Genomic DNA, 13113 nt, shown 5'->3' with positions numbered 1-13113 from the left:
AGTCAGTGGAGTTGTCATAAAGTTCATGCACTAAAATGTTTTACTTTTATAAAAGTAAACAACAAAAGAAAAATCATTAGGGCTTATTGTCTGATATTTACTTTTAGTTTAGAAACAAATGTTTACAGAAGTAAGATTTCAAAAGTAAAAGTAAATTTTAAATGTGCAAAGTTTTATCAGATTGTTTTTCTGGTTTCTAGCATATCCCTCTTCCCTGCAAGGCTAATTAGAATAGAGATAGAGGACATCTGTTGGCAACAGCAAAAGTAATAGGCAAAAGACAGCAAGGAAAAAATACAGGAAAACTTCAGCTAGCATATATAGGAACTGAAAAGCCTAGCAACAGCCTGTAATCTTTTATTTGAATAGCAAGCAATTTTCAAAACCTTAATAGCCCAAAGGCATTACTCTTTGGAGCTGTGCAGTATAACTGATGTTGAAAATAATTGCCCTGAGTCATCAAGAAAATGCCAAATTACGTTTAGTGTACTGTGTCTAAGCAGGCATGTCTCAAAATTATTTCCATCTAAAAGAGTGAAAATAAACTTTTCATGTTTAAATTTATTACAACTTCTCCACCATTCTGGAAACTGCTGCTTTATACAACAGTTTATTCCCTGAGGGCTCCGGATAGCTGAGGTTTTCTCTGTTACAGTTTTATTCCTTCTAGAAACACACACATTTTTTCTTACCCATTTCAAATTAATTTTAAAAACCAGAAATTGAAAATGTTTTTATTTTAAAGTAAACTGACAGTAACTACTAGTTATGAAACTTCTACACAGTTAATGATTTTAAGATTATGAAGCTTATGTTTGATAAATAGCATGGTCTCAATAGATTGTGCCTCATGAAAGATGAGATTACAAGTTTTCATTCTATTAAAAAAAAAAACACTTGAACTTAACCACACTATACAGAGATGGGGAAAATCAGACTTAATATGCTTCACTTAATAGACATAAACCAATAATGAATTTCTTTATCTCAAATTTTCAAGTATTAAAAATAAATTTTAAATAAAGTTAACAGGTTCATTCTCAAATATTACTAATTCTTGAAATAATTTTTATTTATTAAAATCTATTCTGTTTTCTAAATGTTTTACAGTGATTATGTTTTACTTTTAAAATCAGAAAAACAATAAGTGACATAAAATCACTTTTCTGTGATTAAATTTTAAGGTAAAAGAACATAAACCCTCAATTATTTCAGACTTTTAACAAAGCTTGAAGAAGAAAAGCTGTCATATTCTTATGACTCTAAGAAATTTTTGTATATTCTAATGCTATTCTATAAATTAGAAACAAAATTATTATGTTAAACATAATGTTAACTGGGGGGAAATCTGTAATTGTCTACATATGTGTTACATACTGTTTCGTACCTTGTGAGACATGTAGCTTCATTTCAAGTCTGACATTATTTGCAAGTTGTAGTGGTGCTGTTGCATGACTTTGAGACCTGTTTTGCATGCACAGGCTAAAAAGAAAAAGAAGGAAGAAGCGGCAAATGCCAAATTATTGGAGGCCGAGAAACGAATAAAGGTTAGTTTAGATGAGAATCAGAGTTTTTATTTTTGAAAAATAAAAACTATATGTTATACTGGCATCAGTTATATGAAAAAATAGCTTTCTTCAAAATGACTATCTGAAAATATGTTTAGCAGATACTACATGTGTATAGTGTATGTTTTTATTTGTATGTATATTGTATGTGTATTTTTATTTTATTATGCAGGGTTTTTTGTAATGCTTTGAGCTGTTTAGGAGACATCAAATCAGAAATGCAAATTGTTGCTTAATACCTGTATGTAGTTTTGCTAGATAAGAATGACCCCCCCCAAAACTGTTTTGTGTGTTATTTATGTTTATGTTTATGTTTAGGCATAGACTAGATATGGTATAGGTATGTTTATATTTGAGTCTCAATCTGATTCTCCCCTTTATAACTTTTTCTTTGTTAATATTCAGCAACTGTTTTATCTATTAAAAATGAAAAGCCTACAGAAACAAAAGCCAAACTGCATCAACTGTTATTTACCAATAATAAAATTAGCTGCTTTTAATTATTTTAACTTCAAGTATTTGGGGGTGTTTTGTTCTGATTTCCTGGCGTGGGGTATAGGAGAGTTGTCCCCTTCCTCCCCTCCCCCACCCTGCCGTCCACCAGTAACTGAATACTGAAAGGGCGTAGCTGGGTGAGCCTACTGGTACTGGAAACAGCCACCACAGTTATACTTTGTAAAGCCAGGGAACTGTTTATTTTTTCTACATAGACTCTCTTACTTTATTTTTTAAATTTCTACCTTTTCATGTCTGCCGTTAATATTAATTTCATCCATATTTTAACTTTATAGAAATACTGAGATTGGTGACATTCCTAGAATGGTTTGCCTTAAGCCCCATCCCCTTGGAATGGTGCCCTGAATTATAGGTGGACATGAAAATTTCACACTGATTGCCTAGTTTTTGTCACTTTAATTCATACGTAGTGTATAGAAATGAAAAAAAAGATATTAATTATAGAGTATATTTGAGAGTTTATATTCAGAATGGAGAGAGTTCTAATCAGCTAGATTTGAGGGTTGCACCATAACGTATTAAACTGATTTAAAAATACATGTGTGGGTTATATCTGATAGGCTCTGACCATCTAGCTAGTTAGTTCAATGAATGTGCCATTGAAGTGTGCAGTTAGGTCCGTCATTTGTTAAATTTTAAGTTAAATTGACTACTGAAGAAAGATCCTTGCTACCATATTTACCATATTATATGATTTCTATGTAAATATTTGTTAGGTAGAAGCATACAAAATCGAATTGACATTTTATAAATAAAAAATAATTGAATATTGGCCATTTCATATGGTTCAACCTAATGAAAAACTATAGAATCTCAGAAAAGGAACTTTTAATACTTTTAACATGTTCTAAATCTTCTCTAAAAATCACATATTAAAAGTTTCTTATTTTTAAGGAAAAAGAAATGAGAAGACAACAAGCTGTTCTTCTGAAACATCAGGTCTGTATATGTATAGTTATACAGTTGTTGAATGTACATTTTATAATATTGCTTAAACCTATTTGGGGGAAAATCTTCAAAATATTTTCTTTAAAATTTCTGATATAATTTCTGCTTAAGTTTTTCCTTCAACCTACAGTTTATTGCCTTGCTTTGGTATTGGTGTCTTTTGGGGGGGTTAAAAAATTGGTTTTATGACTCTGTGATTTCTGTTTCATAATGTTGTGCCAACTCTTTCTACCAGGAGTTGGAGAGGCATAGACTAGATATGGTATGGGTATGTTTATTTTTGTACATCTAACACCGCATTGTGATTTGGTTGTGATATGGTTGTCATAGCAATGCATAAAGTGTAGCACTGGCTGCTGTCATATTACATACTGCTGCATGGCTTTACAGCACAGTGCATTGCATACATCTGCTTGTCTGTCTATAAAGAAGTATGATGCATCTCCAAGATTTTACATTGAATTGTACAAGCCTTAAATAAGGCTGCTCTCTAAAAATTTACATTACTGATGTCACAAAGAAAGTTGGATCACTATACAATTAGATATAATTATGACCCGTATTCTCCCATCATTCTAGATGCAAAACTGCCATTGAATACAGTGGGAATTTTGAGTTTGTTTGATGAGAGAATATGAAATATATTCTGGTTTCATAGACAAATTTTAGAAATAATTTTAGAAATATCCCTTTGGAGAAACCAAATATGCTTAAACAAAAAAAATTGATGAGATATTATAAATAAGTGATTTTTTTATTTTAAAAGTAAAGTGAGAATGTCAAATTAAACTAGTGCTTACCTTATTTTCATACTGTGCCTTTAAGATTCCACCTGTGAGCCCATGGTGCAGCTTTTGTGGCTTTAAATAGTGTATCAGGTGGCAGACATCAGTAAATAGGAATATCCCATTTCATTGGTGGTGTATGTGAAACAAGACTAGTTTAACTAAATTGGTATAAAAGCCTTAAAAAAACTCTAATTTATTGGTGGCTTATTGGATTTGCAAAATGATTTTGTACTGAAAATAACCAACTCTAAAATCATGAAGTTAAAGTGACTATAAATCAATTTCTTCCTGATCTAAAATTTTAAGAACAACACAACCGTTAGTTTAATTGGCCATAGTATTTGTGGTTTTTCTAATAGCAGATGTAAGGTAACTGACCTGTTCCAGCCAACCATTATGCTTTTTGTTCTGCCAGCTTTTGAAGGAGCATCACAACTGACCATAAGTAAATCTTGTATGCTTCTGTTTACACTGTCTCCATGTTCATTGCTTTACCTTTTTGCTTTTGATTGTTGTATTTGCTTTCTAAACCTGAACTAAAACATGCACAGACTGGCCATTCTTGTCTTATATTTAGTATTTACTGTGACTTGTCTATAAATGCTAAACATGCTATACTGAGTTTTTGTTTTGTTTTTGTTTTTGTTTTTTCATTGGAAAATCAAACTGTTAATTGTGGCTGAGTTATTTTCCACATTTTATCTGGCCTAATAGGAACGAGAGCGAAGGCGACAACACATGATGCTTATGAAAGCTATGGAAGCTCGTAAAAAAGCAGAAGTAAGTGTATGTTTCTAGAAAAATATTACCTTATAAAGTAATACTTTTTCCTAAAGCATTGGCTCTTCTAAATATAAATTTTTCAGAATATAGGTTTGTTGTGATTTACTGGTTTTCATATGCAAACCAAAAGTTTTGAGATAGCAACTGAGTGTTAGAACATAAAAGAATGTAGGAAGAGTTCCAATGTATGTGTTAGTTTTCCTGGCTAAGATTTTAATTGTCTTTTTTTAGTGTAGTAAATAACATTGGTTTAGATAAAAGTAGCTATTTATTACACCAGAGTTTCACAAAACTAGTATTACAGCATGCCTAGACAAATCCTGTATGTCCTAATTCAAACACAAATCATTCCGACCATGGATTTCTGCCCTAAGAATTATTCTTTAGCATTCTCTATGTAAAATTAGGCCTAAGTACTTTTCTTAAAATAACTTTTAACAAATAATTCAGAATAAGAAAATTATTGCAGTACATCAGAATGAGCTTATTTGGAGGTTAATAGAAATCACTTAAAGGTTGAAATAGATATATGTTACAAAGGAATAACATTCTGTATTGAAACTGTTGAATAGAGTCATTATAACTGGGGCTTTGGAGGTTGAAAGACACAGATTCCCCTGCTGGTTCTGCCACCAATTTGCTTTACATTTTCAAGCCATTTCTTTAAAATTGAGATGATACCTACCTCCTAGGTATGGGATTTTTGAGTGAGATAAGCATTTAATAAGTGAGAATTAATGAAAATGACACTGTTTGATCTAGAAGCTGGGAGGCTGTATTTCAGTATTTTGGTTTCAGCTCTAGCTTAAATTAGCAATATAGGTTTCTGATGCGTAGAGAAAATAGGTGTATTGTTTTGAAACCTGTGCAGAGTAGCCAGATTATCTGAATTTGAATTCTGGTTTCATTACTTTCCAGCTATATGACCTTGGGCATGTTATTTAACTTCTCTGTGATTCATTTCATCTATAAAATGAAGATAATACTGAATTCTGTTTTGTAGGGCTGAAGAGATGAGTAAATGGATATGTGTCTCTGTGTATGTAAAGTTCTTGGAACAGTGCCTGGCACCACATAGTACTTAACCGTTGATACTACGTATGTGTAGAATGGGCCTAGCAAGATGCATCCCAGGTTGCGAACTACTGACATAGATTACCTCTTAGCATAGACTTAACATAGCATGTAACATATATTACAGCAATCACTTTCTGTGACTTTTCCTAAAGGTTATGGAAGTTTTACTCCAACACTTTTCCTGCTATCTTTTTTTCCCTAACCTTTTGATTACCCAGGCCTATTGACACCCTCTATACCTAACATAATAATAGAATCTATACATCTGTGCGTGGAATTGTAACCATAATCTCTGAAAAATGACAGTCAGGGAAAGAGAGAGGTAACGTATTCCAGGAATTGGCATGGCTGCTCTCTATTCGCTTATGGAAACAGTACAGTGAAGGGAAGAGTAAGGAAGGGGACTAATTAAAAGCCTGAACACTGAACCTAATTCTCTCATTCTGGAGAGATGGAAATGGAGGGAGCAATTAGTAGCTCAGGGAAAAGACCTAGAAAATCCCTCAGGAGACAAGTTCTTCCCTACCAATCATGGGTTTTGTTTTGTTTTTTTTTTTTAATCAGAAGGAATAAAAAGAACCAGGGCTTGCCATTCTGGTTTTTCTTGGCAGGGAGGAAAGCTAACTAAAATAACCCAGAACGTTATCTTCAGGCATACTAGGCTTCATTAGAAGAGAAGATCCAGTAAAATAGTAAGAATGAGATCATCTGAGATGGGGAATGCCCAGGTGAAAGAGGCACCCCAAAGGCCTCAGAGACATGAAACTTCCCGCTGGTTTTTCATATTTGCCCACTAGGGCCTGGGGAGAGTGGGGGAAGCTGCTGCAGAGAGGTGAAGGAGATCTGGGTTGAGTGGAGGGTGGTAGCCACAGGATAAATACAGCTGATTAAAATTAGATATTCTAAGAATCCATCAAAGCCCAAGAGCACCTCTCAAGAGGAAAAGGATATACTCTTGACTAAATAGAGTGAGTCCGCTACAGTTCTTCCAATAAAACTGAGAGATACCAGAAACCTGGTATAGCTCTCCCTCTCCTACCTACCTTTGTCCTAAGCAAAAAGAAACAGAAGTAGAATACAGAATACTCATGGGCAAATCTGAATTACTTATAAGTCTAAAAACAGGTAGCAGATAAAGGGAGAAGAGCTGAAGGAAAATTAACCCACCTATATTGGAGCAATACAAGTTATTAATAGGGCTGGACATATTAAGCATAAATACTTTGAAAAGAAATGGCAAGGCAACTGTGTTAAAATATTAAACCAAAATAAAGCCAATAAGTGCATATGTACATAAAGTAATGACTTAAATCCTAATAGCTGAAAGAGCGAGCCTGGTTTCTCTGTTCTCATTATTGCTTTCCTCAGCACTCCCTATGCATTCTCTACAGAGCAGCCAAAGTGATCTTTTCAAAAAGTAAACCAGATCATATCCTGACACTATCCAGGGGCCTCTCATTGCAATTACGATAAAATTCAGACTCCTCACCATGGCATTTTCCCACTGACCTCTGCCTCTCACTCCAGTTTTACTTCATACAATTTGTCCCTTATGCACTATATTCTGGTCATTTTTGTCTTGTTATTATTCCTCAATGAACGGTCTGTACTATTGCTGTTTTTCCACCAAATATTCACATGGTTCCTATTTGTTGTTCAGTCATCGGTCAAATGTTAACTTTTCAAAAAAGCCTTCCCAGCAGGAGAATCACTTGAACCTGAGAGGCGGAGGTTGCAGTGAGCCGAGATTGCGCCATTGCGCTTCAGCCTGGGCAACAACAGCAAAACTCCGTCTCCAAAAAAAAAAAAAAAAGGCCTTCCCAGAACACCTAATTTTGCTTTTCCTTACACCCCACCCCATTCGCTCATCTTATTGTTTATGGGCTAGTTCTTCCCAGAATATAAGATCTGTGAGGACAGGACTCTTGTCTGTCTGTGCCATTGTATTGCCAGTGCCTCAATTAGAACCAAGTAAATAGGAGGTGCCTAGAAAATTGTAAATGAATGAATGGATAGGATAAAATTAAAGTTATTGTGGCAGAACTAAAAAATCAAATTAAGTACAAAACAATCATTAAATTTTGAGTATATTATTATGTTTTCTATGCAGTTCTCTTTGTATGATAGTAAAATATTTTAATTTTATTTTACTCTAGATGGTGTTCTTTTGTTATAGTCAAATACTCAAGGAACTATTATTTAACAATGCAATAACATATGCCACAAATAATCCTCAATCAGAATGTTTCAGATAATCTCGTAGGTAAAATTGAGTTCTTAAAATGTTATTGGCTGGGTGTGGTGGCTCACCCCTGTAATCCCAGCACTTTGGGAGGCCAAGGCAGGAGGATCACCTGAGGTCGGGAGTTCAAGACCAGCCTGACAGGGTAGTGAAACCCCGTCTCTACTAAAAAATACACACAAAACAAATTAGCCGGGCCCGGTGACACACACCTGTAATCCAAGCTACTCGGGAGATTGAGGCAGGAGAATTGCTTGACCCTGGGAGGCGGAGGTTGCCATGAGCAGAGATCATACCACTGCACTCCAGCCTGGGTGACAGAGTGAGACTCCGTCTAAAAAAAATGTTACCATCTGATAACCATAGACCCATGAACAGGACTCATGGACTGGGTAATTTTATCAGTCATTTTGATTTTGAATTATGTTCCTCTAATGCAGGGGTCCCCTGGGCCTCAGACCAGTACCTCCACCTGAGCCAGATGCCGGAGCCCTACCTCCTGCCAGATCAGGGGCAGGATCAGATTCTCATAGAAGCGTGAACCCTATTGTGAACTGCACATGCGAGGGATCTAGGTTGTACACTCCTAATGAGAATCTGAGTGTGGAACGATGATGATCTGAGGTGGAACAGTTTCATCCTGAAACCATCCCCCCACCATCCCACCCCTGTGTCTGTGGAAAAATTGTCTTCCATGAAACTGGTCCCTGGTACCAAAAAGGTTGGGGACCACTGCTCTAATGAATGGTGCCCATAGATCTGTGATCAACTGTTAATTTCTCAAACTACTAATGTGTGCCCAAGATTAAATTAGATACTGTGGGAAAAACAAAAAGAATATTCAAGATGCAGTAGTCATATCAGAGAGATAAAACTGAACAGTGTAAGTGATTAAGCAATAAAAGGCCTATTTTTAGCGATGATCAAAACTTTCACCCAGTCTTTTACATAAACCTCAGTATTAACAAACCTCGGTATTAACAAAGCATTCCTATATGTACTTGCCCATTTCCTCATTATTACTTAACATGCACAAGATGTAACTCGTGGAATGTCAATAATGGGCACCTTGTGGCTGCATATTCTGCCACCCGTTACCTCCTGATAGCCCAAATCTGTACTAATTTTCTGTTATTACCTATTTAAAGAATAAACTTTATTATAAAATGAAGGCCAAATGATACTTAGGCAAGAACAGTTCAAAATTCTGAATTGGCTTGTGCATAACCCTGATTATAAAAGTTAATACCTTTGAATCTTTAATTATTCTATTGTAAAGAAAGAAAACTAGGATTAAAATGAAAATGTTATGAATAGTGTTTAATGAGTAATGAAGTTTAAAAAACAAATTGCTTTCACCATGTTGATTAAAAATCTCCTATATTACCTGAAATTATTCCAAGAGACTCCCCACACCTATCAAAGTAAGGAGGTAACAAAAACACCACTTGTGTGATTCTTTGTGTACACTACAATGATCTTTTGGATTTAGTACTACTTCGATATATTTTTCACTAAAAAACTCTCAAATTTCTATTGGTTTTCTAGTTGTGAAATCTAATTTTTATAGTTTTTCCGTTATATAAATTTATAATTAGTAAAAAAAATTCTCAGATTTATATAAATTATCTCATTATTATTATATTAATATTAAAGGGCCATTAGTGTATCATCATAGTTCATAAATATTTTCATAATGTAAGAAATAATCTTTAGCCTCGTGAATACAAAAAGCTTATTTTCTAATATAATTTAATATGAAATACATCTGCTTTCATTATTACTAATCCCTAGAAACAAGGTTGGTTTAAGCAACATGAGAAAGTAACATTTAACTCAAAATCTTTGGTTTCCATTATGAAAACTTCAAACTATACCAGTCACAAATTTATTATCAATTTACTCATATTAACTGAATAATCAACCATAGTAATTTTAACACAGTCTTCTGCATGTCTCCCCAAGGATCAATAAACTGCAAAAGGTTGTTAAACGTGCATCTATCACAGAATGACTGTGTCCGCACTTTAGGAGAGAAAGCCATGAAATAGAAGAAAGTTTCAGGTTTCAGAAGTCATATAATAAACAATTAGAAAGCAGAAAAAAAAATGCATAATATTCCTAATGATTCAAGTAATAAAGAATATTTCATAATTATATATTTACACCAGTCATTATTTAGTAAAAAAATAAGCAGAACTGCACATGTAGACAGTTTTTAAGCAAACACACTTTTTGGTTGACAAAATAGTAAATATACTTAAACAATACTTATGCAAATGTAATTTATTTCAATTTTAAAATTAAATTGCCTTTATAAACAAATGTTAAATTATTTTATATAAACACTTTAACATTTAGCACCATAGGAAAGATAAAAAATTTTTTTTAATTAAATTAAAAAAAATTCAGGGGCCAGGCATGGTGGTTCACACCTGTAATCCCAGCACTTTGGGAGGCCTAGGTGGGCAGATTGCCTGAGCTCAGGAGTTCAAGACCAGCCTGGGCAACATGGTGAAACCCCATCTCTACTAAAATACAAAAAATTAGCGTGGCGGCGTGCACCTGTAGTCCCTACTTGTGCACTTGGGAGGCTGAGGCAGGAGAATTGCTTGAACCTGGGAGGCGGAGGTTGCAGTGAGCCGAGATTGCGCCACTGCACTCCAGCGTGGGTGACGGAGTAAGACTCTGTCTAAAAAAAAAAAAAAATTCGGTGGAATGTTAAATGTTATGTAAAAAAGTAGACTTTGGAAAGCATTGTTTTTTATACTTATTAAAATCTCTAACTCAAGAATTGTTAACAATGTCAATTTTAATTTAGGAGACATTTACGTAATAGTAGCTATCCTATATAATATTTAAAGACAGTTTATCTAAAGTAAGTACAGAATAATCAGAATATGTAAGGAGCTCAAACAACTCAATAGGAAAAAATCTGATAATCCAAGTTAAAAGTGGGCAAAAGATCTGAGTAGACTTCTCTCAACACATACAAATGGCAAGGAGGTATATGAAAAGGTGCTCAACATCATTGATCATCAAGAAATGCATATGAAAACTATAATGAGACATCATCTCACCCTAGTGAAAGTGGCTTTTATACAGAAGACAGGCAATGATGAATACCGGCAAGGATGTGGAGAAAAAGAGAACCTTCATATACTGTTGGTGGGACTGTAAATAAAAAGCACAGCCACTATGGAAAACAGTATGGAGGTTCCTCAGAAAACTAAAAATGGAACTACCGTATGATCCAGCAATCCCACTCATAGGTATATACCCAAAAGAAAGGAAATGAGTATATCAAAAAGATAACCTATACTCCCATGTTTATTGTAGCACTGTTCACAACAGCCAAGATTTGGAAGCAACCTGTGTCCATCAACAGTTGAATGGATAAAGAAAATGTGGTACATATACACAATGGAGTACTATTCGGCCAAAAAAAAAAAAAAAAAGAATGAGATCCTGTCATTTTCAACAACACGGATGGACCTAGAGGTCATTATGTTAAGTAGAAGAAGCCAGGCAGGGAAAAACAAAATTCACATATTCTCACTTATTTGTGGGAGCTAAAAATTAAAACAATGAATGTAGCTGGGCACGGTGGCTCATGCCTGTATTCCCAGCACTTTGGGAGGCCAAGGTGGGTGAATCATGAGGTCAGCAGTTCAAGACCAGCCTGGCCAAGATGGTGAAAACCCATCTCTAGTAAAAAATACGAAAATTAGCTGGGCGCGGTGGCGGGCTTCTGTAGCCCCAGCTACTTGGGAGGCTGAGGCAGGAGAATCGCTTGAACCCAAGAGGAGGAGGTTACAGTGAGCCAAGATCACGCCACTGCACTCCAGCCTGGGCAACAGAGCAAGACTCCATCTCAAAAACAAACAAACAATGAAGGCAGGAATATAGAGAGTAGAATGATGGTTACCAGAGGCTGGGAAGGGTAGTGGAGTGTGGAGGGGAAGTGAGAATGGTTAATGGGTACAAGAATATATTAGATAGAATGAATAAGATCTAGTATTTGATAGCACAAGGTGATTACAGTCAATAGTGATTCATTGTATATTTTAAAATAACTAAAAGAGTATAATTGGAATGTTTGTAACACAAAGAAATGATAAATGCTCAAGGTGATGGGAAAAAATACAAATAAGTACAGAATTTTTTATGTAATACTTTTGTAAGAACATGATAAGTGGAAAGTTTTATTCTTTTTAAGTATTTTATGCCTATAAAGTATAAGAAGTATCTTTAGGGTTTCTGGAATCATGTGCTTCATAATTTTTTCCTTTAAGTTAATTTTTATAGTATATAAATATAAAATTGAAATGTAAAAATAATAGGCCCTATTAAAAAAATTACCTGAAATACAGTCAATATTGGCCCATAAAGCAGTGTCTTATTTGTTCTTTACATCTGTCATCTATAAGTGGCTTGTGTTATTAATCTTATTTACACTTTTATTCTTCCTGTACCCTGAGGTAAACCTGTGTCTCTTAAATTATATTTTTGTCTTTTAAATTTGAGTACAGATTGCTGTCAAATGAAATGTATTCTTCTAATTATGCCCAGAACAAACACCTGAGAGACCCGGTAGAATCATCAAATGCAAAAACCATAAGTCTCTGTGCAACATGATCTCTTCAAAATGGCCTGTTTTGCAATCTATAAGTTGTAAACTTCACACTAATGGATCATTCTACTACATTTATTGTTTGGGTTTTTAACTTAAATAATTCTAAAATAGAATAAATTTATTCATACATTTGTTATTGTGCTATTGACTTGTGGAAATCCTTTGATTTATGTTTTGGAGTCCCTAAAATAATCTTTTCATGTAAGTAAAAAATTGATTTTTAAATTTTCACCCTATGTGAAACCAGACTGTTTAGGATAATCTAAATTTAATGCATTTGCTATCAACAGATGTTTCAACTTTGAAATGAAATTTTAACTGACTTCTTAACTAAGATATTAGTAAGATTTTGATACAAAAAGATCCCATTATATAATATTTCTTCTAAGAATATATAATTAGGATGATAAAAAAGATATTTTGTTATAAACGACTTACAATCCAAGAGCCCATATTTATTTCAAGAATTTCTGTATCTGGAAAACTGAGTGGGGATAGAGGGAAAAAGGAAAAAAAATTAGGATGATGTATGCTGCTTTGCTTGTTATTATTATG

The 13113-nt window shown here is 34.2% G+C and overlaps 1 protein-coding gene across 50 annotated transcripts in view; it reads left to right on the top strand.

The window, feature by feature from the left end:
- Positions 1–13113, top strand: part of BAZ2B (bromodomain adjacent to zinc finger domain 2B) — a 415244-nt gene that overhangs the window by 323376 nt on the left and 78755 nt on the right. For 23 of the 50 annotated variants that reach the window (XM_063790193.1, XM_063790176.1, XM_063790199.1 and 20 more), the window contains 4 exons: positions 1482–1547; positions 2979–3023; positions 3268–3300; positions 4535–4600. In XM_063790193.1, coding sequence (XP_063646263.1) covers positions 1482–1547; positions 2979–3023; positions 3268–3300; positions 4535–4600 — 210 coding nt within the window. The remainder of the gene's footprint in view (positions 1–1481; positions 1548–2978; positions 3024–3267; positions 3301–4534; positions 4601–13113) is intronic. The other 27 variants (XM_063790207.1, XM_063790180.1, XM_063790202.1 and 24 more) reach the window with 2 other exon arrangements.

The sequence above is a fragment of the Pan troglodytes genome, chromosome 13 (genome assembly GCF_028858775.2).
Source record: "Pan troglodytes isolate AG18354 chromosome 13, NHGRI_mPanTro3-v2.0_pri, whole genome shotgun sequence".
In the NCBI taxonomy this organism is placed as follows: Eukaryota; Metazoa; Chordata; class Mammalia; order Primates; family Hominidae; genus Pan; species Pan troglodytes.
The sequence above is the reverse complement of the archived record's forward strand: the minus strand, read 5'-3'. Positions and strand labels throughout refer to the sequence as shown.